The sequence below is a fragment of the Tachypleus tridentatus genome, chromosome 11 (genome assembly GCF_004210375.1).
Source record: "Tachypleus tridentatus isolate NWPU-2018 chromosome 11, ASM421037v1, whole genome shotgun sequence".
In the NCBI taxonomy this organism is placed as follows: domain Eukaryota; kingdom Metazoa; phylum Arthropoda; class Merostomata; order Xiphosura; family Limulidae; genus Tachypleus; species Tachypleus tridentatus.
Genome location: NC_134835.1, coordinates 45,450,947 through 45,476,788, shown reverse-complemented (window position 1 = coordinate 45,476,788; position 25,842 = coordinate 45,450,947). Strand labels below are relative to the sequence as shown.

The 25,842-nt window shown below is 31.5% G+C and overlaps 1 protein-coding gene across 4 annotated transcripts in view; it reads left to right on the top strand.

The window, feature by feature from the left end:
- The window catches only part of LOC143232077 (uncharacterized), a 33,742-nt gene that overhangs the window by 4,187 nt on the left and 3,713 nt on the right, over positions 1-25,842 (top strand). For 2 of the 4 annotated variants that reach the window (XM_076467134.1, XM_076467133.1), the window contains 7 exons: positions 5,324-5,386; positions 6,604-6,666; positions 15,337-15,468; positions 16,293-16,414; positions 19,095-19,160; positions 20,564-20,606; positions 21,786-21,941. In XM_076467134.1, the coding sequence (XP_076323249.1) occupies positions 5,324-5,386; positions 6,604-6,666; positions 15,337-15,468; positions 16,293-16,414; positions 19,095-19,160; positions 20,564-20,606; positions 21,786-21,941 (645 nt within the window). The remainder of the gene's footprint in view (positions 1-5,323; positions 5,387-6,603; positions 6,667-15,336; positions 15,469-16,292; positions 16,415-19,094; positions 19,161-20,563; positions 20,607-21,785; positions 21,942-25,842) is intronic. The other 2 variants (XM_076467136.1, XM_076467135.1) reach the window with 1 other exon arrangement.

Sequence of the window (25,842 nt, the reverse complement as noted above, 5' to 3'; positions counted from 1 at the left end):
TGATCATTCGTTCACATCCTCAGTTGCTGGAAGACCTGCCAATTTGACCCAGGTTAATATCCATGGAGGTTGATAGACCTCCCTCGAATAAATACAGTAAAGAAAAAAGATGTGGTTATAAACAGAAGGGTTCTCCACCCAATTCACCTACACATAAATAAAAATGGCCACCTTGATACAATGGAACTGTTAAGGTTCACATTCTAATCTGGATGACATCAAAACACTGATTGTTTCCTACCATTCTGTATGTCTCTCTTTACAGGAAACATTTCTGAAACCTGCTGATATGGTCACCTTTCGGCAGTTTTCATTGTACAGAAATGACAGGCTGTGGGATGGAGGGGTGGCACTGTTGGCTGATCAGCATGTGCCCACCCTGTCTTTGCCTGCTCAACACACCATTGGAGGCCATAGCCATTCGTGTTTCCTTGGGTCGTACCATTATTATTTGTTCTCTCTACCTGTTGCCTGGATGGACCTATGATCAATCAGATCTTAATGCTCTCATTGAATACTTGCCATCTCCCTTTCTAATCCTGGAGGACTTTGATGGACATCATCCCCTCTGGGGATGTGCTGATGTTGATAGGAGGGATCACTCCATAGAGCATATGCTCTCTGATCACAAGTTTTCTCTTTTCAGTACTGGTTCTTCTACTTATTTTCATGCATCTAGTCAGTCCTTTAGTGCTATTGACCTCTCAATTGGCTCCCCTTCACAATTCTCCCATTTTTCTTGGAGAGTTGACAATAGTTCATGAGGCAGTGATAATTTTGAGAGATTGGCTGTGATCGATGCCACCTGACCTGCATGTTCCAGTGGAAGCTGGATCAAGCAAACTAGCCCTCTTTCACTGCTCTCGCAGAACTTGATCCTGCCATTGTCTGTAAACCATCAATAGATGACTGTGTGACAGCACTAACTGACTATTATACAAATAGCTACTCTGTGTATTCCTAAAATCTTGACCTGTTTTCCACGATATCCTTGTCTGTGGTGGAATCCTGCCTGCCACATGGCACGGAAGGCTCGGAAATGGGTAAGATGCCAAAGCCAGAAGGAATCTTAGATTAAGTTCATAACCAGCATATCTTCTACCACCAGTTCCAAAGTCATTTGGAACAAGATTTGAAAGGTTAGTGGGTTGTATAATTCCATCCACCTCTAGATCTTGCTCTCTGATGGCCAGGAAGTAGCTGATACTCTAGGTGAAAGTTTTTGCCAGGTATCTAGAACGTCTGCTTCTTCCTCCACCTTCTCAGTCATCAAAACTCAGGCAGAGCAAACACCTCTGTCCTTTCAAGCTGATTGTCTCTGTGACTATAATCGTCCCTTTACACTGGTGAATCTCAAACTGACCCTTCATTGGTCTGTCAGTACATTGGCTGGACCTGATGTGTACTATGAAATGCAACACCATCTATCTCCTGCTTCTCTTACTATTCTTCTGCTTGTTTTTAACCAAATCTGGCAGGAGAATGTTTTTCCTGATGCCTGGTGCCAGACTATTGTCCTGCCTTTCTCTAAGCCTGGGAAGGATCACAAGATTCCTTCAAACTACCGTCCAATTGTTTTGACGAGCTGTCTCTGTAAGACCTTAGAGAGGATGGCTAATGTTCATTTCATTTGATTCCTCGAATCAAACAACCTTCTCTCGTCCATCCAGTGTAGGTTCTGATGACAGTACTCCACCATGGACCATCTCATTTGACTTGAAATGCCCATCAGAGAATCCTTTCTCAAATGACATTTTGTATAAGTATTTTTTGACATTGAGAAAGCTTATGTTACAACTTGGTATGGCATTTTGCAAGACCTCTATATATATAGATTACGTGACCATGTGCCCATTTTTATTAAAAATTTTTAATGGACAGGAGATTCCAAGTTAGTGTGGGTTTAACACTTTCTCATTCTTTTCTATAGGAACTTGGAGTCCCTCTGGGCTATGTTTTGAGTCTTACACTTTTCATTATAAATATTAATGCCATCACTGAACAGCTTCCTCTTTCTGTTGCAAATGGGCTCTATGTTGATGACTTTCACTTCTCCTGTCAGTTGTTGAACATGAGATATGTTGAGCAGCAGCTCCAGACTGCCCTCAATTGTTTACTGAAGTGACCACGGCAGATGGCTTTAACGTCTCTCTCTCTAAAACTGTTTGCATGCACTTTTGCTGCTGACAGGGTATTCATTTTGATCCTGAATTCCGTATTGGCTAAGTTGTGGTCCCTGAGACAAAGTTCTTGGAGCTTATCTTTGTCCGTAACTAGCTACAGGTCAAATGTACAAGAGCATTGAACTTCCTCCATGTTCTCTCTTCCACCATGTGGGGAGCAGGTCAGTGTTTTGTGTTAAAGATATATTGTGCTCGTTCGAAACTCTATTATCAATCACTGGTCTACGGCTCTGCCAGGACTTTGGCCTTAAAGATGTTGGACCACATTCATCACCAAGGGCTTCAGGTCTGCACTGGTGTTTTCTCCACTTCCCCAGTTCAGAGCTTATATGTAGTCTCATGATCCTTCTTTGCACCTCTGTCATTTGCAACTATCTTTACTGTATGCTTTGAACTTTGTTCCTTACCAAAGCATCCCACCTGGGATTGTGGTTTCCTTCCTCGGTGGTCCAAACTTTTTAAGAATAGATGATCTGCCATTGCTCCTTTTGGCCTTTGTATTCAGGTGCAGTTGGATGAATTGGGTCTGTTGTTGGATAATGTTGCTATATCCACTGGTCAGCTCATCCCACCATGGCTTCTTATGCTCCCTCTATGTGACCTATCTTTAAAGCATCTGAGAAAAGCAGACATTCCTGATTGGAAATACTGTCTGTTATTTGCTGAATATCTTTCAAACCATCCTTTCATTCCCATTTGTACAGATTGTTCGAAATAAGGTGACTGTGTGGGCTCAGCCATGGTTTGTTGTGGTTCAGTGGTTGTGTGCAGAATCCCCTCTACAGCTTCTGTGTTCACTGCTGAACTGTACACCATTTCTCTTTCCCTGGATCACATAGAAGCTAAGCAGTACTCCAACTGCTCTATTTATTACTGACTTGCTTAGTTCTCTACTAGCCCTGTAATTGCTTCATGTTAGTTCACACCCTGTTCTTGCTGATATTCAAAACCGACTGGCCCAATTATCTTTAACATCTACTTCTATCCAGTTTTTCTGGATACCAGGCCATGTTGGTATTCATGGGAATGAGCTTTCCAACACTGCAGCTAAATCTATCTGCTCTGGCACTATCACTGCTGTCCCTGTTTCATACATGGACTATGGTCCTGTGTTCAAGGCTCGGCTCCATGCCAGTTGGCAGTTGACTTTGAATGAGCAAGGTGACAACAAGCTTTTCCAAATAAAACCCTTTATTGGACTTTGGGTGTCTTGCTTCTGTAAGGATCAGAAAGAGGAAATTGTTCTAACTAGACTGTGCATTGGTCACAGTTTGTTAACTCATCGTTTTCTTTTATCTGTAACTGATGCACCATTGTGTAGTCTATGTGATACGTCACAGCAAACCACATTTTACTTTCTTGCCATTGTTATGACTCTCAACAATGGCGTCATTTTCACCATATTCTGTTCCAAGGTTTGCCCGTGATGTCAGGCAGTGTTATTGGTGATGGTGACACTGTCTACCTTGGCAATGTTTTTAGTTTTTTAAAGTCCATCAATGTTTTTAATGCCACTCAAGTTTTTTAATTTATACATTAGAACTTTTTGAATGAGATTCCCTTTTAAGAATCACAGTCCATCAAATTTCGATTTGAAATTAGAAAATGGCCATAAAGTCAAATAACTCAAAACCAGGACTGGAAAGGCCAACTTCAGGTGACTAATGCTGCTGTTTGAACTACCTGTTAGTCATCCTGATGAGTTATTATTAAAATTTTGCTGTAAGTCTTTTAAAATTTTTATTACTTTTTGAAAATGGCTGTAATGTCAAATAACTCAGAATCAGGACTGGAAAGGCCAACTTCAGATGACTGGCAGTGATTTTTGTACTTCCTGTTAGTTTTCCTAGTGAGTTATGATAATTACAGTTATGCTGCAGAAAGTCCTTTACAACTTGTATTACTGTAGTTTTTCTCTTAATGCTGTAGACTAGATGTAAACCTAGGTTTTATGCTTTTTTTACTTTTTTTATTTTACATTTTATTTTACTTTAATTTTAACTTTTTACTAGATGTTTGGCACAGATAGCCTAGTTACTTTGTGCCATAAAACACCAAATCAACCAATCAACCATCAGTTGAAATAGCATTTCAGATTTGAAATGCAATTTGTATGTCTTTGACTATTAGTCCAAAATGTACTGTTGCCGTTAGTGCAGATTAGATCATCTGAAGGTTCTTTGGAGAGGAAATGTGGACTGTAATACACTAGTAAAGTAGAAAGACCATCAAAAGAACTTGGAAATGCACTAGACATACAAGATTGTAATACTTATCTCTTTGCAGTAGACTGTTAGGTCAGGTGAGACTATACTCTAAAATAATGGCAAAAGCACCACTTGTAAAAAAAGAGATAAAAGAATCCTTTAGCTTACAACACTGTCAGTCTAGAAAAGAAGTTAAAATTGGACATTCCCCTTCAAACCATTGAACAATGTAAAAACTTCTACCATGTGAACTGCTAAAAATAAGTAAATCAAGTCATAATGGGGGAGGTCTTGGGTAAGTGAGTAATAACTGGTGTAACAACATTTCTAATAAGAAGATCCAGTCATCTTCTAAAGATAGTAGCAGATTATTAACTTAAACATAAGATATATAAATAGATCAGTAATTAATATCTATAAATAAAAAGAGTAACTAATCTATAATAATAATAGGTAGGTGATTATGTAGATTATTTACCAGGAAAGCAATTGATATCTGATTATTTTAACCTTACTTAAGGATTTCATAAGAACTACTATGAGAGCCAAACCTGCCTTTAGCTTTTTACAAATAAAAATTATTAATTTCTGATTGTACAACAACAGGTTTGTATTGTAATAACTAGTATCATTTACTATGTAGGCTACAATGTAGTATAGTGATTGTGTAGAGATAAGCTTGTTGTGATTCATATATAACCTAGGGAGTTCTTTAAAAGATTGTTCAAACAAGGTGATGAGTAACTTAAGCCTGTGTCTTCAGTTCAGATACACTGATGACATTTGAAAATAAAATGTACCTAGTAAAAAGGTTTAACATTAAGTAGTTGTAATTTTAATATGGAATTTGGTTGTAAATAATAATAACATACAAGGAATTTAATACCATGATTTGCATATTCCAACCACTGTTTTGTCTTTTTTGAATAAAAGACTGAATTTGAACCATTTAAGAAGTCTGCAGCTCTAACTAGAAAGTTGGAGGATGAGACTGAGGTGAGTATTTTTGTCTTTGTTTGTTTGATACTTTGATAAACAAATTTTTCAACTTCTTTGTCACAATATTTTAGTGATAATTATAAATTGCTAACTAATCATTGGGCTTATTTTATTATTCTCACATAAGGTTTAAATTGCTGGAATTATCTAATTAATGATAATTAGACTGTTATTGTTGTGATTCATGATACTATTCAATGGCAGTTGGAATAGTTCCAAACACAAAGTTTTATTATTTTCAGAACACAAATGCATTTAATTGATTTAGATTGATTATTTTATGTGACACTCATCAATCTGATCAATAATCATTAATAATGGATATAATCAAGTTAATTACCCTGCTTTTATTTAGATTTAATTGACATCACATTCATGATATTTTGTAGAATATGTTGTGAGAAAATGTAATATCCCTTGGTAGATTTATTCTAAGCTGTGGTTATTAAAATGAATGGATTATGTGACACAATAATGAAAAATGAATTAGGCTTAGTTATTTCCATTTGCTTATCGTATATGAAATTGATACTGGATAAAGATACAGTAGTTATCTTAATATGTATAAAAATAATTTTAATGTTCCCATACCTGTTGTACAGAGTGATCCTTAAATACAAACTTGATGCATCAAAAATATGTTCTCTTTATTTTAAGACCTAAACTGTGCTGAAAAGTTTGTCATGTTATGAGTAGGTATTGAAAGAAATGCATAAATGCTGATGGGGGATTTTGACATTTCATCTAATTTGTATAATATCATTGAAAATTTAGGATCACTCTGTATTTAGATGTTTTGTTTTATATAGTCCCTTATATATGTGTGAGACTAGGTAGGGTTGGTAAATGTGTTTAAATTATGCTACAGTAAAACAGTTTATTGCAGTTATGTAGACATGTGCCTTTTATGTATGCTTCATGTATAACATAGAGTTTCTTTAGAAGCTTTTTTGTACTAAATGAAGAATCATTTGAACCTATATCTTCAAATTTAAGTACTTTGTACTACCCTTATGACATAGGCAAATGGACTCAGAAGACAATTTTAAAAGTATGTGATTGTTATTTCAATTTGAGAGTTCTGTTGTACAAAATAAGAAAATACGAGAAATTTAATAACATGATTTGCTGACTATAAATATTCATTTTCATGAACTTGTCTACATCTGTTTAGAATTTATATTCAACTGCTAACTCTTTTTTTCCAATAAAAGGCTGAATTAGAACCATTTAAAAAAGCTACAGCTTTAACTAGAAAATCAGAAGATGAAGTTGAGGTAAGCAGTTTTGTTCTTAATTGTCTGAAATTTTTAAATGACGAGATATTTTTAACATATACCATGACTGATGTACAAATGAGCTGTGTATATGTTTTCAAAAGATATGGACAGATATGGACATGCTACAGAGGAATTTAACTTCAAAAATTAAGAGTTGACACTGGCATTGTATAGAGTGTATACAATCTGAATATCTCATTAATGAACCCCTCGGTGTGGATTCCTGTACGTGATGAGGGGACCTCCCAGGGAAGGTTCTGTTCTATCTGGTTACCTTCTCTGGGATCTAAACATCCACCCACGTGTTTGCCGTGCGTGGCGACCCGTGAAGGGGAAGAGAGGATCCTGGTGGTTGAGGGGCCCAACTTTATTTTAATTAAAGTACAGAACAACATTTCATGAAAATATCCTGAAAAGGTTGAAACATTGTTCTGTACTTTATTTTAATTAAAGTTCTAATATCCATTCCAGCTGTCTTGAGAATACATGTTTTACTTCAAGTTGGTTTCTCATGCACCTAGTCATCATGATTATCATCGTGATAGTAAAAAAGGCTCAAAAGCGGGCCTGGGACACTTTTCGTAGATATCCCACACTTTCATTGCTTTCCATACATGCTAGGTGGGTAAGACGTCAAAGCCAGAAGGAATCCTATCTGATTTTCACAGGATTATGTTTATCCTATTCAAATAACATACCAGAATAATTTACAATCACCTGTATTACTGACTGAACTCTGACAAGTGTCTGTCTTATCTTTGAAGAAAGTTTTGTAGCCTTCATTTATATGCAAAAACGGCTCGTTTGGGCTGAGAAAACACTTTACATAGAAGAGCGAACAACGTTCGACCTTCTTCGGTCATCGTCAGGTTCACAAAGAAAGAGGTAACTGACCGGAAGCTGACCACATGTTTGAAAGGGGTTGTGTAACTGTGTGTCGAAATGTAGAGGCGGTATTAGATGTTTGAATATATAATTTTATTTATTATATTAATATAGGTATAAAGGCGTTCCTTTATATTGGTTTATTTTGGGTTTAAGTTGTTACTTACCTGTATAAGTAAGGCTTCTTAATTTTATGTTTGTTTATGTTTGTTTCTTTATTTAGTATTTGAGTGTTTTCTATGGTTATGTTGTGTTTATTTGACTTGCAGTGTTCAAAACGTGTGAAGGTGACTTTTATGTTCTTTGAATCTGGTTTCCATTTTTTACTACTTGTTTCTCAATATAGAAGTCGTGGCAGTTATCACATTGTATTTTATAAATAATGTTGGTGTGGTGTTTGTCAGTGTAGTTTTACATAGTATAGACCTCAGTTTTGTGCGGGTTTTGAATAAATTTGGTATTAATTGGAATGTCATATTTTGTTACTAATTTTGCCAAATGTTGGTTATTTGTTTGCTGATGTCGGAATATATGGTATACAGCAGTATATGGTTTCGTGGTTTTTTGATTCAAATGTGAGCTGTATTTACTTTAGTTGGTTGATTTTGCTTTCTGTCTAGGTGTGATTAGTTTGTGACATCAATCAATTTAATCATAAGTATAATGTTTTCTACGGTTTGTGGAGGAAACTTATTGATGTTGGTGAAACGTAAAATTAAAGAAGCCTTACTTATACAACAACTTAAACCCAAAATAAACCAATATAAAGGAACGCTTTATACCTATATTAATATAATAAATAAAATTATATATTCAAACATCTAATACCGCCCTCTACATTTCTGAAAGTGTGGGTATGACAAATGACACACAGTTACACAACCCTTTCACACATGTGGTCAGCTTCCGGTCAGTTACCTCTTTCTTTGTGAACCTGACGATGACCGAAGAAGGTCAAACGTTGTTCGCTCTTCTATGTAAAGTGTTTTCTCAGCCCAAACGAGCCGTTACTTTATTTTAATTAAAGTTCTATATCCATTCCAATTTCTTTTGCATATAAATTTCTCAACAAGTGGGTTTCTGTCATCACTAGTAAAAAAATGTTTATCTGATTCTCACAGGATTATGTTTATCCTATTCAAATAACATATTATTATTTGTAGCCTTCAATTAAATCTAAGTTAACACACAAACATTTTCATAAATGAAAAGGAGACCTAATACTTTACATCCAGGCTTGTCTCTGTCAGACATTTCACAACCTTTAAACATTATATTCAAAATTTAATTAAATATCTTTATTATCAGTGAATGTTAATAAACTTATTATGAAAATATAGCTTATAATTCAGGTTTTTTTTATTAACTTAATTTTAATTTTGTAAGTTCCAAACTAAATATTTAAAAAAATTAATTTCTATTTTTCTGTGTCACATTAGACATCTAAACTACTGTTTCTTAACTTTAATAATAGATTTTTACTATTCCCAAACAATCAAAACTACAAATTGTACATAATTACAAGTAAGAATATAAAATTTGAACTTTGTCTTTTTTGCTGAGATATCAGTATTGTTCAACAAGCCAGAGTAGCACACTCTGTCTGATGTTTGAGATTGTATGCAGATCAGTTTCACATGGTTGATTATAAATGTGTGAAAATAAAGGAAAAATCAGATTATTTTTCACATAAATCTTAGGAGTCATCTTTTAATTTTTCTTCTGTAAAGCAGTCAGAATGGTTGTTTTGTTGTGTTGATCATAGTTTTATTCTCTGAGCACTAAACAAGTTTCTTCTTAACCTAATCATTTATTTAGAAAGCCAGACAAACAATAGTGGTTTGAGAACATTGTATTTTAGTGATTGGTACTTGTTAATTTATTACTATTATGATTTTTTGTTTTATATTTTTAAAAAAATTAATTGAAAATTTGTTTAGTCAGTTTAGATTTTAAATAAGTCACATGGTTGATAGTCTGCCAGGACTGAGTAGATGCGGAATACTGTTTCAAGAGTGTTTGTCTTATGATCAAAGAATTGTAGGTTTGAGAATTTATTTTTAATTTGTGTAAAGCTTACTTAGAAAGCCAAGTAAATTACAGTGGTTAATGAACATTTTATTCTTATGATTGATGCATTTGTTTTATGTTTTGAAATGCACATATCAAAGGTGCATGAATTATTTTTTGGATGCCAAAATTTTGGTGGTACAGTGAGACACACAGATGAAAATTTGAGTGTAAGCTACAGTGAATATTTTGAATTATTGTTTTTCATGTGTCATTTTTCACAAATGCAATTAAAATTAAAAACTATCAACTTCTAATTTTAGTCTTATAAAACCTCAGTAAAATGTTTTAAAATTACACTGATTCAAGAATGTGTATCAGGACATCTCAGAAGTGCATTGTTTTACGCTAGCCCTACAAGAATCGGTTAAGGTACTAGATTTGTAATTTACGTCTAAGTGCAATAGTGTGATTATTGTTGGTCCAAAGCACAGTAATAAGGTCATAAATAATATATACGAAGCAATTGAGAAAAAGTAAGGAGTTCTATGTGTTGAGGTACTTAAGTGTGTATCTTTCTGATCATTACTAAAATTGGTACAGAGAGAAAAATGGCATTATTTATTTTATTTAGTATTTTTCAGCTTTTCACTGCAAATTGATGATTTTACTGTAATTAGTTTTAAGTAGTATTAGAGAAGAGGAAATAGTAATTTTTACTGAAAAATGTTTTGCTTTTCACTCAGGAGGTTGTAGAGGTTATGCAGTTGAAATATGATAAATGTAAGATGAAGTATTTTTATTTTGAGCATGAAAATCTTGCACACACTAACTTGATAAAGACTATGGAAGGCCACAAAATAATCTTTAGTAGAAATACTGTGTTAATGATCATTTGTTGTTTAGAATTATTGTAAATGTTATTATGTACTGCTTCACGAGTATGGAATCAGTCAGTTTAACAAAACATGTGAAAAGAGGGTTAATGAAATCATTGATACTTGCAAATTTCAAAACTGTTAATTTGTCTTTTGTTATTGTTACTTGAAAATGTATTTAGTACATGTACATTTGTAACATACCACATGGTTAAAATGCTGCAGGAATTTAACAGATAAAAAAAAATACTTTGTATATGTGTTTGTTCTATGATCAGAGAGTTGTGGGTTTCAGACTTGTCATGGTCTGTTGCAACTTCCACTGAGTCAAATTCAAAAAAGTAAAAGGTGTGGTGTTACAAATGTAACACATGCACTATGTAAAAAGAATAAGCTTATAATTTATTTAATGTTAAAAAACAGTTAAGCGAATTATAAATACAATGTAATATAATATAGAAACAGAATATACCTCTTTTTAACATTAAACAACACAGTTACGTAATTATAAATTAAACACATAGCACACTGTGAAAAAAAATTGCAGTAAAGTTACACTGAAATAACCATTGAGTTGATTTTGGTGCTTGTGACTAGTTTGTCTCGTCTATTTAGCAGCTCAAAATTAGGGCCATAGGCAGGTAGGCTCAGTAGCTTTACCATGACTAAAAAAAGTGGGACCCTTGTGTCTGAAAGGATAGCGTGTTTGGTTGCAGTCGGAATCAAATCCAAGGTCTTGAATCATGAAGCAACCCCCTTATTCACCAGGCTATATTGGCTCAGAGCTGAATAAATTTGTAGTAATCTTTTCGTTATGGGCTCAGTATAATATACCTAAGTTTGTCTACATGTCTGCATGAATTAAGTATTTGCACTATAACGTTTGACACAGCTTGTGTATCTTCACAAAATTTAGTAGACTTTTAGTAAAGATTACAAGTATTTTGTATAAAAATATTAGATTTTCTAATGAAATAATTTTACCAATGATTTGTTTGTGAAAATAGTCTGTTTTGTTACTAGTCTGAGTGCAAAGTGATTTCATGTTATAATCAAAAAACTATTCTTTGTCCCCAATATCCTGCATATTATTTGTGTAATAAGTGAAGAGAACCAAATGTTGATGATATGAAAAAGAATGTAACAGGAAAAAGAAATGTAATGGGACCATGAATATGAAAATAAAGGAGAGGAAAATTTGTTACAGGAGAGAATAGGGGAGGGATAATGACTGATTACATTATGATGAAGGCATAATCTTCTATAAAGTATGTTAAGAAGAGAATGTGAATCTGAAATTAATAGTAGATTATTAGTGATGAAGAAAATGGTATTTAGTGGTCTGCTTTCATGAACAGCTCATAATGGTACTGTGCATAGGCATTTTACACAAAATTTAAAATCTATTACTACAGTAATTAACACACTCTTTGCTAATATACTACTAATAGTTTTAGTATGATTAGCCAAAAACCTCTGAGCACTTAGCCTTATTCATCAGTTAAGCATTAAATTTTACTTGAATTGGGCCATAGCACAAAATTGATAGAAATTCCATTAGTTTAAAATTATTTATTTTTAATGAAACATCTCTCTTAAATCATAAACCAAAAAATATATATTGTATCAGAAAAGGCCAAAAATGCCCTAAAAACATCAGTTTTTATCACTAAAAGAGAAATACTCTTAATAAAAATAATAGATTTAATCTTTGCATTTTACAATAATTTTTGTTTATTGTGCAACTTGTGTTTGTAATAACTGCTTGTATAATGCAAGTGTTAAATTTTTACACACACAACAACTGGCAAACATGCTAATCCAATTATCACAAGGCCATACCATATGAGACTAGTCCTGTATAAAGTACTCCCAATGCATTCTATCATGTCATCCAAAGGTAGTAATGTTTCTTTCCACAAGTGTTTCCTCTTTCATTCACAATTACCATTTATAATGCTTCCCAGCTGCTCATGGCAGAACATTATGACATTTTTAGATGTCAGTTTCACAAGTCATTGAGTTCTGAACTGCCTAGCCTTTAAACAAAGTGCATTGCAGTTGTGAATAATTAAACCAAAATGAATAATTACACCTCTGATGTAATCAATACCATAACCTATGCTATTAAAGAAGCAATAGTTAGCAAAGCAAGAAATCCTGACCTATGCTCCTGAATTAATAAACTGCAGACAATACTGAAACAACTTCAAATAAACCCTTGACATATATATGTAAAAACGGCTTGTTTGGGTTGAGAAAATATTTTATGTAGAGGAGTGAACAACATTTCAACCTTCTTTGGTCATCGTCAGAAGAAGGTCGAAACGTTGTTCGCTCCTCTATGTAAAATATTTTCTCAACCAACGAGCCGTTTTTACATATATATTTCTCTACAAGTGGGTTTTCTCGACATCACTGAAACTCTTGACATTGCACTTAAACCATTTGTTAATACCAAGAAATTTGTATTATCACAACAACAAGATAAAGGAAAACACTTCTGTATTTCTCAGGATATATCCAAATCCAACCCTTTCATATTCTGGTGGAAATTTAAATTTATCTCAAAGAACAACAAATCAAACAACACCATTAATAAAATTCAATATAATGCAATAAAATGCAAAGATCCAGCAGAAGATAGAATTAACAATTGAATCCTGAAAAACACACAACAACTATCTAATAAAATCCTAACCCACTTGGTAACAATTTATAATTTATCATTACCATCAATGTATTTGGAAATCAGTTTTTATGGAGGTGATTCTCAAGAAAAAATATCTAATTCTGAAAACTACAAACACATTAGCTTTGTGAACACTCGTGGTAAATTGATGGAGAAATTAATTACAAAGCAGTTAAACATTGACCTAAAAACCAACGATATTATTAATAACATGCAGAATTCAGTCAGAAAATTTAGACAGTCTACTGACCATGTGGTTAGAGTTAACAAAACTATCTATCAGATTTCAACAGAAAGCATACAACCATAACTCCCTTTCTAGGCATCCAAAAGGCCTTTGACATGGTATGGCACAATGGGTTTTGCTATAGACTAATTAATAGTTGCATACCTATCCATAATGTATAATAGATAAACAGCTTTCTTACCAATACAACTGCTGAAGTTCATATCAACAATGAACTCTAGGCTCTTCATGTTTGAAATCAATGTTCCCCAAAAGTCAGCATTAGGCTAAAACTTGTTCAACCTCTTTGTCAATAATATCTCATTCTCTTCCCTTAAACCACATATTTGTGTCTCAGTATGCAACATTTGAGGTCCAAATAGCATTCAGTGCATTATTGTATTGGTGCAAGAAGTGGCACATAGCCCTCAACCCATCCAAATCCAAAGCTATGTAGTCTTTTTTTTTTTTAAATAAAAGTAGAAAAAAGTTTGTAATTTCCTGTCAATCCTTAACAATTCAAGCATTGATCAAGTAGTATATTTTTCAGGGCACTCCTGTTTTCTTTAACAGCATAATTATTTTCATTGGATTCCAAATTTCCCAACCTGAGAAAGACTGCTGCATTTCATATTCTATGTTCAAAATTTAAATTACATTCTTATGTATTAATTCAAACAAAACTATTTAATTTTTTGCCACCAATTTTAATAAATAGAAGCTCATTTAAATGCCACTATATTTGCTAGTTTTTGATGTATTTGTCCCCTATCAAGAATTAATTCATCATTTGCTTTGGTCCCTAATTAACAATCTTATTTATACAACTTGTGTCAGTTTTTAACTGGATATTTTTGGTACAGCTTTGGTTCCTTCAATCTTAACATCTGCTTTGTCAATGTTAAATCACCTTTTATATTCAAACCTTCATTTACAGCCAGTATTCTTCTTCAGTTTCAGTATTGATCTTTTTTTTTTTCCAACATACTTTCTGTTTCCAGTTTTCTGCTGTCCCTGGTGTTTATTACAACATGTAAACTGTGCATTATTTACCTTATTAACCAACTGTATTTATGAATCAATCACTCATGCTTCAACAACATTAAGCTTCACATTACTTCTTCAAGGCACTAAAAAATCTTAAATCTTAATTTCTCTGCAGTTGTTAGTTGTTCAAACAATGTTTTCACAAGTGAGTCAAATATAAAATTACAGTTTTTGATTGCCCCTAATTACCTTTGGTCAGAAGGTTTTCAAACCAGAATGGCCCATCATGGCCAGGTGGTTAGTATGTTTGACTTGTAATCTGAGGGTTGCAGGTTCAAATCCCCATCATACCAAACGTGCTTGCTCTTTCAGCCATGAGGAAATTGTAATGTGTTGGTCAATCTCACTATTCATTAGTAAAAGAGTAAGCCTAAGAGTTGGTGTTGATGACAAGGTGCATTCCCTGTAGTCTTATATTGCTAAATTAGGGATGGCTAACACAGATAGCCCTCATGTAGCTTTGCATGAAATTAAAAAATTTAAACCAAACCTAAACACCTACAAAATATTTTGCATGTACACACTGCTTGTTGTATGATAGGCTGTAGATGCTGTATACATTGTTCTTCAGCACAACTAGTGCATGTGTCTTCAAACTATACATTTATTGCATGGGCATTTGTAGTGATGGTGTTTGTGGATTGTACATGACTGACAAGTGTTTGTAAACTTGGGAAGGTCCATTTGTGGTTTGGCTTTGTGTAAAATCAAACTTTTAAGGTTTATGTGGGATATCTATCAGATAGTTTTAGGGGCCTGCTAGCACTCTTTGGGGCCATTGGCTTTTGGGTTCCTTCTGATTTTGAGCCCTGATGAGTATACAAATAATGTGAGTGCATATTGAGAATATGCCATGCTAAGTTACAACTTATATTTATTTATTGTGTGTGTGTGTATATATATTTTTTGTTTGTTTTTCATATACGTAGAAATCATGTCAGGATTTCAATGCTTTCTTCAAAGAATCTTCTGAGAAAATACAAGAACTTACCATTAAGTTTTCCACATGTTTACAAAACATCAAGAGATTTAGTGAGAATCGAAGAAAAGCTTCTGAGAATGTAAGAACAGTGGAATTTTCTTATTTTTATCATGTTCCATTGAGCTGACTTACAAAAGTAATATTCTTTTTAGTTGAGTTGCATGTAATCTTAAATAAAGGTTATATACAATATTAAAAATAAGTTAAGTAATTTCTGCTAAACATATAAGCCATTATTGTTTTAAGTACTTTAATGCTGCATGTTTGTGTATTTTTATATATGAGAAATTTATAACCATTGATATAGATCATCCTAAATTATGAGTTATATACTTGGAAGAAATATTATTTTCAAACATGCTGTTTAAAGTAATTAACCACTAAAAATTTTAGTTTTGTAGAAATGCTTACAGAAAAATAGTGTCAGTGAAAGTTTCAGTTAATTTATTTGTTTTGTTACTTAACTGTATTTTAATCTTTATTTAAATTGTGTGTTGTGATCTGAAAGATTAATTCTGACTAGTTTTTAATTTCATCTTATCCACTTTCAGAATATGTATATATATTACAGCTGTGCTAGTATTTTTATCATTCTTGTGTAACCATACAAATATATTTGTATACAAAGTGAAGTTGAAAAGCAATTCAAAATCTGACCTTAATGTTTTCTATTCCAACAGTTTTATGTAGATAATATTTAACTTAGTTGTAAAATGTTTTTCTAGGTTTCCTGTATTTTACAAATTATTGATTGTATATGAATATTGAATATAAATAGATGAAGATATCATACACATGGTGTAGCCTTAAAATGACTGATAAAAAAAACAACAATTTATAACATGATGCTACATGAAGAGTTATAAAGGTTATATATAAATATTTTCCTGTGGTTTGTCTCAGGAAAAAGATGTGTTGTCTCCAGATTGTACAGGATATTGTGTAACTTCAAAACAGAATGATGAAGTTGTATGGGAAATGCAGGATCTTCACATGAAAGTAAAGAAAGCTATTGAAAAATCAAGGTTGGATTGTGTATTTTCATAATTTTAGTTGTAAATATGTATATATACATAAAACGTTTATTTTGGCTCCAAGACAGCTGCAACACAATAGAATAGATAACAAAAAAAACATCTCAAGCTTTTGTTGTTTTTCTTCAGTATTATAAAGATTACTTTTCATATTAAACATAAATTTGTAGTTTCCTGTTGCTTCTCAGGGCTAATTACATAGAAAATTTGGTCTCAATACTTGCAATGGGTACAACACAGATAATGCATTGTGCATCTTTGTTTAACAAAAAAAAAAGTTTTATGTTTCATAAATGACCTATAAGTTGCTTGTTTTCCACTGGAAACTGTTTTCCATGAACTTGTAATTATAACTTAGTATAATGATTTATTTAATTTTGTAATAACAATTCTGTTACTTGTTTTTTATGTGAAAAATGTTTTTCATATCTTACAAAAATTTGGTTATAGAGAGGTAGCCCCTCCCTAGTAATACAGCAGTAAGTAAGTCTATGAATTTACAGTGCTAAAATCAGGAGTTCAATTCCCTATGGTGGTCTCAGCAGATAGCCCAATGTGGCTGTGCTATAAGAAACACACACATAGGGAGGTAAACTAATTCTTAAACAGGGCAGTTTTCTGATATTTTAAACTTTTTGTGGAATGTTAATCACGTACATGTGTTTAGAGAAGGTTTGTTTAATTAAGTAAAATTTTTATATATTAAGCTTGGCAGCTGTTCAGAGTGGTTTCTTATGGAAGATGTTATTTAGCAGTGGCTGGCCTTGATGAAAATTAAAATTATTATATGACAATGGCTACTATATACTAAAATAGTCATCAAACTATACGCTTTTTATGAGTGTGGAAATATATATTAAGATGATTTATGAGGATATACAAAAGTAGCTTGGCCTTCAAAGACAACTGATTTTATTCTACAAGTAGAAAGACTCAACTTTTCAAAATTTAAGAGATAATTACTTGTACGTTATGACTTCTTCATGTTATCCACCATCATTCCAAATAACCACTAGCTTATTGTGCAGTTCTTATCTCCTGTAATACAAGTCCTAATTGCATTGTCCAGTAATACAACAAATTTTGTACTTCTGATTAAGTAAAGGAATGAAATAAGATATGTGATAGTCATTTCACACTTAGTTAAACGTTGCAAGATTTTTTTTAATTACGTAAATACAATGTTAGGAATTATATGGTAAATGACTTCAATATTATCTTCTAATGTTTAGAATATAGAACTTGTGAGAGAGAAATTAGAAAATGAAATGAAAATATTCAGAATTTTAAGTTTAATACCATACAGACATTGTATTTAGATAATGGCAACAAGCAGTCCCTAAAAGTTATTTACTTTTTCGTTTGTATGCATGATATGTAATAGAAATGTGATCATTTGTATGCTATATTTGACATTTTCCTAAAAGTTCATTTCCACAAACATTACAATGAAGAACATTTTCATATACTAGGTATAGAATTTCAAGCTTATGATAGTTTCTTCAATATGCTAAGTTCCTTTGAGCTGAATGTGTTCACAAAAAAATATTTTATTATTTTAAATAACTTTAAAAAATTCTTCATAACTGTAATTCCTATTGAGTGTAGTATGTGCTGTACAGGTTTTGTAGTAAATGAGATATATTGATTTGAATTCCAGTCTAAGTGTACAAAACAAAAATGGTTTCTTGAAGTAGATCCTGAAACCATTTTGTTAATGTTGTGAAAGTGGCATTAATAATTTTTTTTTCAGTTTTAGTTTACGGTTATAGGTTTCCATTTATAAGAATTTCTCCCCTTATTTAGAGGAGTATAGGTGTTAAATGTCATTGTATTTCTTGTTACCTATGAGATGTTCCTCATAGTTTGTGTTAAGTGTATATAGAAAGAATTTTGTACTATTTTTTCTAACTGTTAATCTTGGTGTACTATGCTATTTGAAATTTAAGAGTAATTAACTACGGGTAGCTTGTTTATAGGAAGCTGACACACAAGTATTAGATTTTCTGTCATTCTGCTTGCAACTTTAACTGTTCTTTCAAAATATTATTTATATTTATTGAACAAGAAAGAAAAAAGCTTTAACAGAACAGGCAAACATACTTTTGTTAAGAAACAGACATCTGTATTTTATAATAATTGGACTATTTATTTTTACTTCATTAGTAATTACATAAGTTTAGGACATTTGCAACATTACACTTTATTGTAAAAAGTGCAAACAACCCTCTGTATGATAGTTAGCCAGTGGCAACAAGCAGTTAGATATCAACAAACAAGTATACTAGTGGAAATCTGAGACCAGATAAGTAAAATTTCTCTCTTTTAAAAACCAAATGATAATATCAATATTTAGTAGATTAAATTAAGTTACCTTATTCACTTTTTTCAGCAAAGTATAAAATTTTTAGGAAAATATTTTTGTGTTGTCTCTTAAAAAAATGAATACAGTAATAAGTAAAATTACAAAAATACATTTTTTAAACAAGTTGTTCAATAAATATAAAGTAAATTACATTTCTAATTCTACAAATCAAACAAAAGTAATTCCATATATTACTGACTTTTAATTAATTCTGAATAATATCATACTCACTTTTATTCTTGTGTATTAAAAAAATAAATGACACAAAATTTTGTCAAGTCATGATTGATAGCTTTTTCTTTTCAGTTTTTCAGTAAGAAGATCTTTGCTTCAACTTAACAATCTTGCCAATCAACATCAGTTACAACTCCTGTAAGTGAGATTCTAGTTTTATTGAACATGAAAGGATGTGTATATCAAAAGATTATTTTGACAATCTGTAATAGTGTGTGTAATCACCAATCCATTACATAAATAAAGTACATTAGTAAGCATATTTAAAAGAAGTATTTAACACTTTGTGTGCTGTTTTAAGTGTTTTTTCTCAGTTTTGTGACTGTTTGAACCTATAGTTTTTTCTAGGTTCGTATAAGATCACAAAGTAATTGAATTATTGAAATTGTTTGTAAAGTGAATTGTATATCATGAAGTTGTATTTCTATTTTATTTTTTTGTATAAATTATTAAATAAGCATGTAAACCTTTCCTTTAAATTGTTGAATTTTGTAAGCAGTTTTTTTACACATTTGATATATATATATTTATTAAGATACCAAAGTATATAATATCATGTTTATTAAAGTAAAATTCTTTTTCTATTAATGTATTTGGAGAGGTGTTACTTGTTAAGAAACAGAGCATTTTCACACGAGTTACCATTTTATCTGTAATGTAGCAATTAGAATTCTCTTCAGATCAAATGCAAATATCTTATAAAAGGCAAGACTGTCAGTAAACCATCTAAAGAATATTACAAGTAATTATTTATTAAACATAAAATAACTAACTTGGTTTAACTTATCTAGTTGAAATAACCTTTTTCCCTGAAAACATTCAGCTTTTACCAAGACTGTCATTTGTCTTTAGGCAGTTTTGCTTATCAGTATGAAGAGTTTCAAGGAATAAAATAGAATAGTGTTTTAACTTTAGGTATTTAATATTCTTTCATATTCATTAGCTTTTAAGTTAAATACCTTACAATCAATGTTTATTTTGTATATGTATGAATAAAATAGAAATAGGTGTATATATGTGTGACTAGTCATTTATATATTTTGTATATTTTTGTTAAAAATGTTTAAAATATTCTATTACATATTTCATATAACATTTAATTCATTAGTTTAAAAATTTATTCTGTATTTGTAGATGGATTTTAAGTCACGCTGAATTCCTCAGCATGTCAGCAGATGGTAGTGTGCCTTAACTGGCTTCATTATCTTGAGTCAGTGGATAAAAATTACAGATTGATGCAACTAGCCTGTTTTACTTTACCATGAGTACAAATACTTTTAGCATGGAACACACACACTATAATTAAAGTAACAGACTATTTGAGAATTTTTTTAGAAGATAAACCTTTCTTCAGGGGTGAATCAGAATGTTAATAATACACAGTCAGGTATTATGAAACACTTGCTGTGTACTACATGTAAATTTTTATTAGCACATACTAATCATGTACATATTCATGATTATGATTCAGTATATGTAACATATATATAAAAAATATAATTTGTTTTATTTTTTACTTATTGTTCTATGTATATGTTTAGGCCATATTTGGAAATGAAAGCTCAACTGAATAAGATGTTGGAGGTACGTTTCTCATCATCTCAGAAACAACTGGAGTAATATTAGACTGGTACTCAAAAATTGAGTACAAAAAACACAGTTTCATGATAACAGCAACTAGAGACTCAGTGAAGCAAAAGCATAATTTGTCTCTGATATCTAAAAAAAGACAGAGAATTTATGAAGAAATTCAACAAACAAAATGTTCTTTATAATAGATAGGTGAAAATAAGATATGGCAAAATATCTAAGTACAAATGTGAATAACTAAAAAATAATTGAATTAATTTTAGAATAATAAAATAAGAATGAATGAAGTGTACAAAACTAAATTAGTAATGAAATTGAATGAAAAGACGAAACTGTAGACAAATGACAGCTTAAAAAAATGCTTTTGCAATTTTTTCTTTCAAGATTGATTCATAATATAAAAAATCACCATTTTTAAACATTAATTATTTCTGAAAATAGACCTCATTATCTCTTAATTTCTTTATGATTTTGTACAATGTAATAGTAATATAAATTAATACTAATAATAATAAACAGTATTTTTGATTTATTAATGTATAAATTGATGAATTAAAAAAATTACAAACTTTATGTCTGTTGTAATGAATGTTTTCTTTCAATGGATATTCTGAACAGGACAGTAACATGTAAATAATGGTTAGACTTTTACTTAAAAGTGGCTAACAACATTTTCTTCTGTGATGAAGGTAAACTTTAAAAAATAACCATAAAAATAAATATTTTAATGCAACTCTACACTTATTTCAGTAAATAGTCCAGGATGACACAATTGTTGTTTGAAATCTGTGTATATTTTAAAATCCTATTCATGTTAAAATGAAGATCTGTGCACTTTTCACCTCTTAGTATTTGGTGTTGGTAATCTTGTTTCTCTGATAAACCTGATATCTTAGGTTTTTATTCTGAAGGATTATGTTCCCTGGTAATTTATGCTCTGAAGAAACTGCAGTACTTTGATTGTGTTTGATACACACTGCACATTATTATCCTAGGTAAGATTGTGTAACTTCAAAACAAGCTCCTCTTACTACAGCTGTGTCTCATTCTTTGTGTGTGTGTGTGTGTGTGTGTGTTCTTTATAAAATAAGTCTAATAACACATAAAACCTGTATATTATAGCTAATTAAACAGCTGTTTCAAATACTTAGAAGAATAATTGTATCTCCACAGGAGCAGAAAGAAGCAACTTCTAGATGTAATGATAGCATTGACACATCTCATAAGTTACCAGATACAAGTCAAATTCAGCAAACAAATTCACCAGCTCCTTTTTATCTTCAGGATTCATTTCAGACTACATCATTTAGAATGTCACCCAAAGAACAGGTTGGCTATCTTTGCTTCTTTTTTTTTTTATGAGCTCAACATTTTTAATTCTGGATACAAAATTGATGGATATTTATAGGTTAATAAAAATTTTAAAGATGAGAAAACAAAGGTATTGTGGAAGAAACCATACTTTGAAATATCTAAATGTATATTGTTTTAGAATTTACTATTGTAAGTTGTTTATTTGTTAACAATCAGTTAAACGTGCTTAGAGGTTAACTTTATATGTAATTTGTTGTAAGCATCATACAGGGTGTTTGAAAAGTCACTGTGCATTTATATGTTTATTGCTATGTGGAACAGGTGTATCTGGGCATTTTTCAGCAAATCGCTGTCGCACCACATCTGTGTATCTATCACCTTCTTGGAATACGTGTTCGATGAGCCATACATGTTCTTCAGTTGTTAAAACCATATTGGAATCAAAATCTGAAATATAATAACATATGATTACAAAACTGCACAGTGACTTTCCGAACACATTGTATATCTTATATAACAAATCATCCCATCCTTTTGTTTAAATGTATATTATTAAGAATACAGATATATTTTTTATTATGATATAGTGCGATGTTTTTTGATCACAAAGTTGTAGCTTTATCTGTTAGGAACAATGTTGCAGCTACAGTATTCAGATTCAAAATACTTCAGACATGAATTTTAGGATTTTTTCTTCTGTTTTGTACATATACTGAAAATTAAATGAAAGATTGAGAAAAATCCACAATTTATGCATAAAGCATTTGATACCACTGCTGGGGTGGTGCATGAAAATTAATATCCTTATTTTGAATGAACAAACATTGTATCAGAAATAGCCATGATGCTTCAAACCTTTGGAAACAGCTATCTAAATTCCAGATAATGCAATATTGAAGTTATGTTAAATAAAAGTTTGATTTTATCAACATTGATGTTTTCTGAAATAAAAACAACAGATTTGTTGAATTTTTTTCTCTAATCAAACTTCATGGTGTATATTCATCAGATTTTTTGCCAGCACTGTTATTGATGTTATGATAATGTGCAGTGGTGACTAAGGTGCAGCATTTGGATCACTATTACATGACAAAAATTAGGCTTTAACCTGAAGTTAACCTTTAAGTTCAGCTGATGATAAACAGAGGTCAGAATTATGTTGTTGACAGAAACAAAATAATTAAAAGCATTTTCCAAAGAAACTGTAAAAGTGTGAATGTTAACAATACTGGAACCTTGAGTTATCACTGTGTATTAAAGAATTTTTTTTTTAGTTAGGAAATAGTAATTGAACAGATTCTTTAAGTGTTAATTTCTGAAAATACATTTCTAATGTTTTTTGAGAGCCTTACCAGCTTTTCATTAATACTATTTATAAAACACTTTATAGAAGGAGGATTTTTTTTAAAATAGCTTTACATTGCAATGTTTTAAAAAGGAAGTTTGCTTCATAGTAAGAAAAGAAGCTTTTGTTCATAGATAGAAAAACTTGTAACAGCATGAAGATAAACTAAGAGAACTTTTTATTATAGCTTTTTGATGTAATTAAAGATGATTTAGCCTTAGAAAGTGTGATTTACAAGCTTAGAATAAATCGAACCTTAAACTTTCTTGGGTTAGAAACCTCACAATCACCCAAAGTTTGTGCCATAAACAGAAGAGAGTAATAATGAATCAAGATTTGTTTGCACAAAAGTTAACAGATGAACTCAAATCTGCCATTGAACTACAAGTTTTGTGTTTTGGTTTTGGTTTAAAATAGTGATCGATTTTCAAATTCTGTTAGCTTTGATGCAATTGAAAGTTGAGATACAAGATTTTTTGGAATTTTGAGAAATGGCAGAGAAAAGTTATTGATACATTTTTTAATATGACTGAAAGTAGTTTATATTAAGTTTCTTTGGGATCACTCACAAATAATATAAACAAGAATGTTGATAATTATCTGCAATCTTTTGATAATGCTAAAAACTAATATTTGTAATATTAGTTCCTAGCATGTGAAGGAAATTTTGAAAAATGTGTAGAAAGAAGCTGGGGCCTCACATAACCAAATGGTTAGCATACCAGACAGTGGATCTGGGATCTTTAAATCCACTACTTGTAGCCCATTACCACCATACCCAACTCTTCACCCCTCAAAAAAATACAAAACAAACCACCACCACCACCAACAACAACAAAACACTTTGGAGTCAGATAGCCCTATAATTGGTGATGTATGCTGTTGACCAGCAATACTCTGAGTTGATATGTGCAAATATACAGAAACAAAGAACACTTGCCGCAGTTTAGTATTTAGATAGTAGTTGGTGTATCTTATGGTAATGGTACCCTATAATTCTAAAGTCAGTTTGACAAATGTTTTCACTTTGGTGAGTTAGGTTTCATTTCGGATGCTTTTTTGTATTTTCAATTAATTTTAGAAACTTAATTTTAATTGTTACTCTTCCATGGTTTTAAGTATGCCATGACATATAATCTTATAAAGATGATTTTAAAGGTTACATAGATATCTGTGAAGATGAATACAGTTGTGAATCATCTCAAGCATATAATACAATATACATACAATATTTAAGTGACAGATCTGTTGGATTGCAAAACATTACTTTTCTTTGTAGCTTTAACTATGGATTTCAGTGACTAGTGTTTGACTAAAACAAGGTTTGAGTTTCTAAAATTAAAATATAAGGAGCATTTTAGTCTATTATAAGCAGTGTCCAGGATTACAAATAAATCTTAAAAATTAAAGTTGATAAATTTAGACTTTCTCGCTTTCAAGTGTATTGTGGAATACTTTTGTTTGAAGAGATTTAAGATATCTTATCCACACTTGATTCTTGATATCATGTTGGTTCTACACATTGGATGTAATGGAAGTAGAGGAAACCTTTTAGGATAAGAAAAACTAGCAACAAATAAAGAATTTAACTCGCTGAAAAAAAAAAAGTCCCAAATTTGAAAGTATCCAGATGTGTCAGTGAGGATGGCAGTAATAGTGAAAAGAACTGGTTGATTTATTTTGTGCTATTAGTATCATTCAATTTCTGAAAACAATGAAATTTTCACTTTGTGCAATTATGTAGTGTGATTATAAAATGCAAAAAAGTGCTTGCAATGAACATTTACACATTGTTAGATGGATATAAGTCACAACAAAAATATTAAAATAATTTATTCTTTTACTTTTTAGAACTGTTGAATCTTAAAAATTTCAGTTGTATATTTTAACATTGTATTTTAATTTGCAAGGTTATTATGTAGATGTATTACAGGTTCAGATATTGGAAAACTGAAATATTTCTATAGCCCACAGTGGCATTGATTACAGCAGATAATGCTGCATGGGTAATGCATTTATTTCTCTGGTACTGGCTTGTTTTTTATACATGAATAAAAACAGTTTGAAATACATGCATTGCTGTAAACTGGTTAAGTATGTATGTGTTACAAAATTTTCATGAATGTTTGTATTATCAAGGAATGTGTGATGGTTTAGAATTCATTGTAAATTGAATTTTCCAACCATTGGCAGGGTGGCTGTTGTTCATATTGAGAAAAAAAAGTTCATAAATACTTACAAAATAACAGGGTATTGCCAGAGTAAATTCTGGAGATATTATAACTATCATATTAGGATTTTTTTCACAGCTGATTTGTACCAGATTGACTTGGGGTGCAACTTTGCCCAGTTATTAGTGCTTTGGACTTGTAATTTAAAGGTTGCAGGTTTGAAGCTTGCCCTTGATAAAGAAATTTTATCTTAATTGCTTCAATCTACCCAGCTGTTTAATGGCTACCTGCAGGTAGCTAGGGGTTAACTTGTGTTGAACTGGCATCTCATCAGTATAGAATACATCACAGGAAACCAGAGCAGAGTGCCAACTTTACATATCTTTTGAAGCACAAAAAG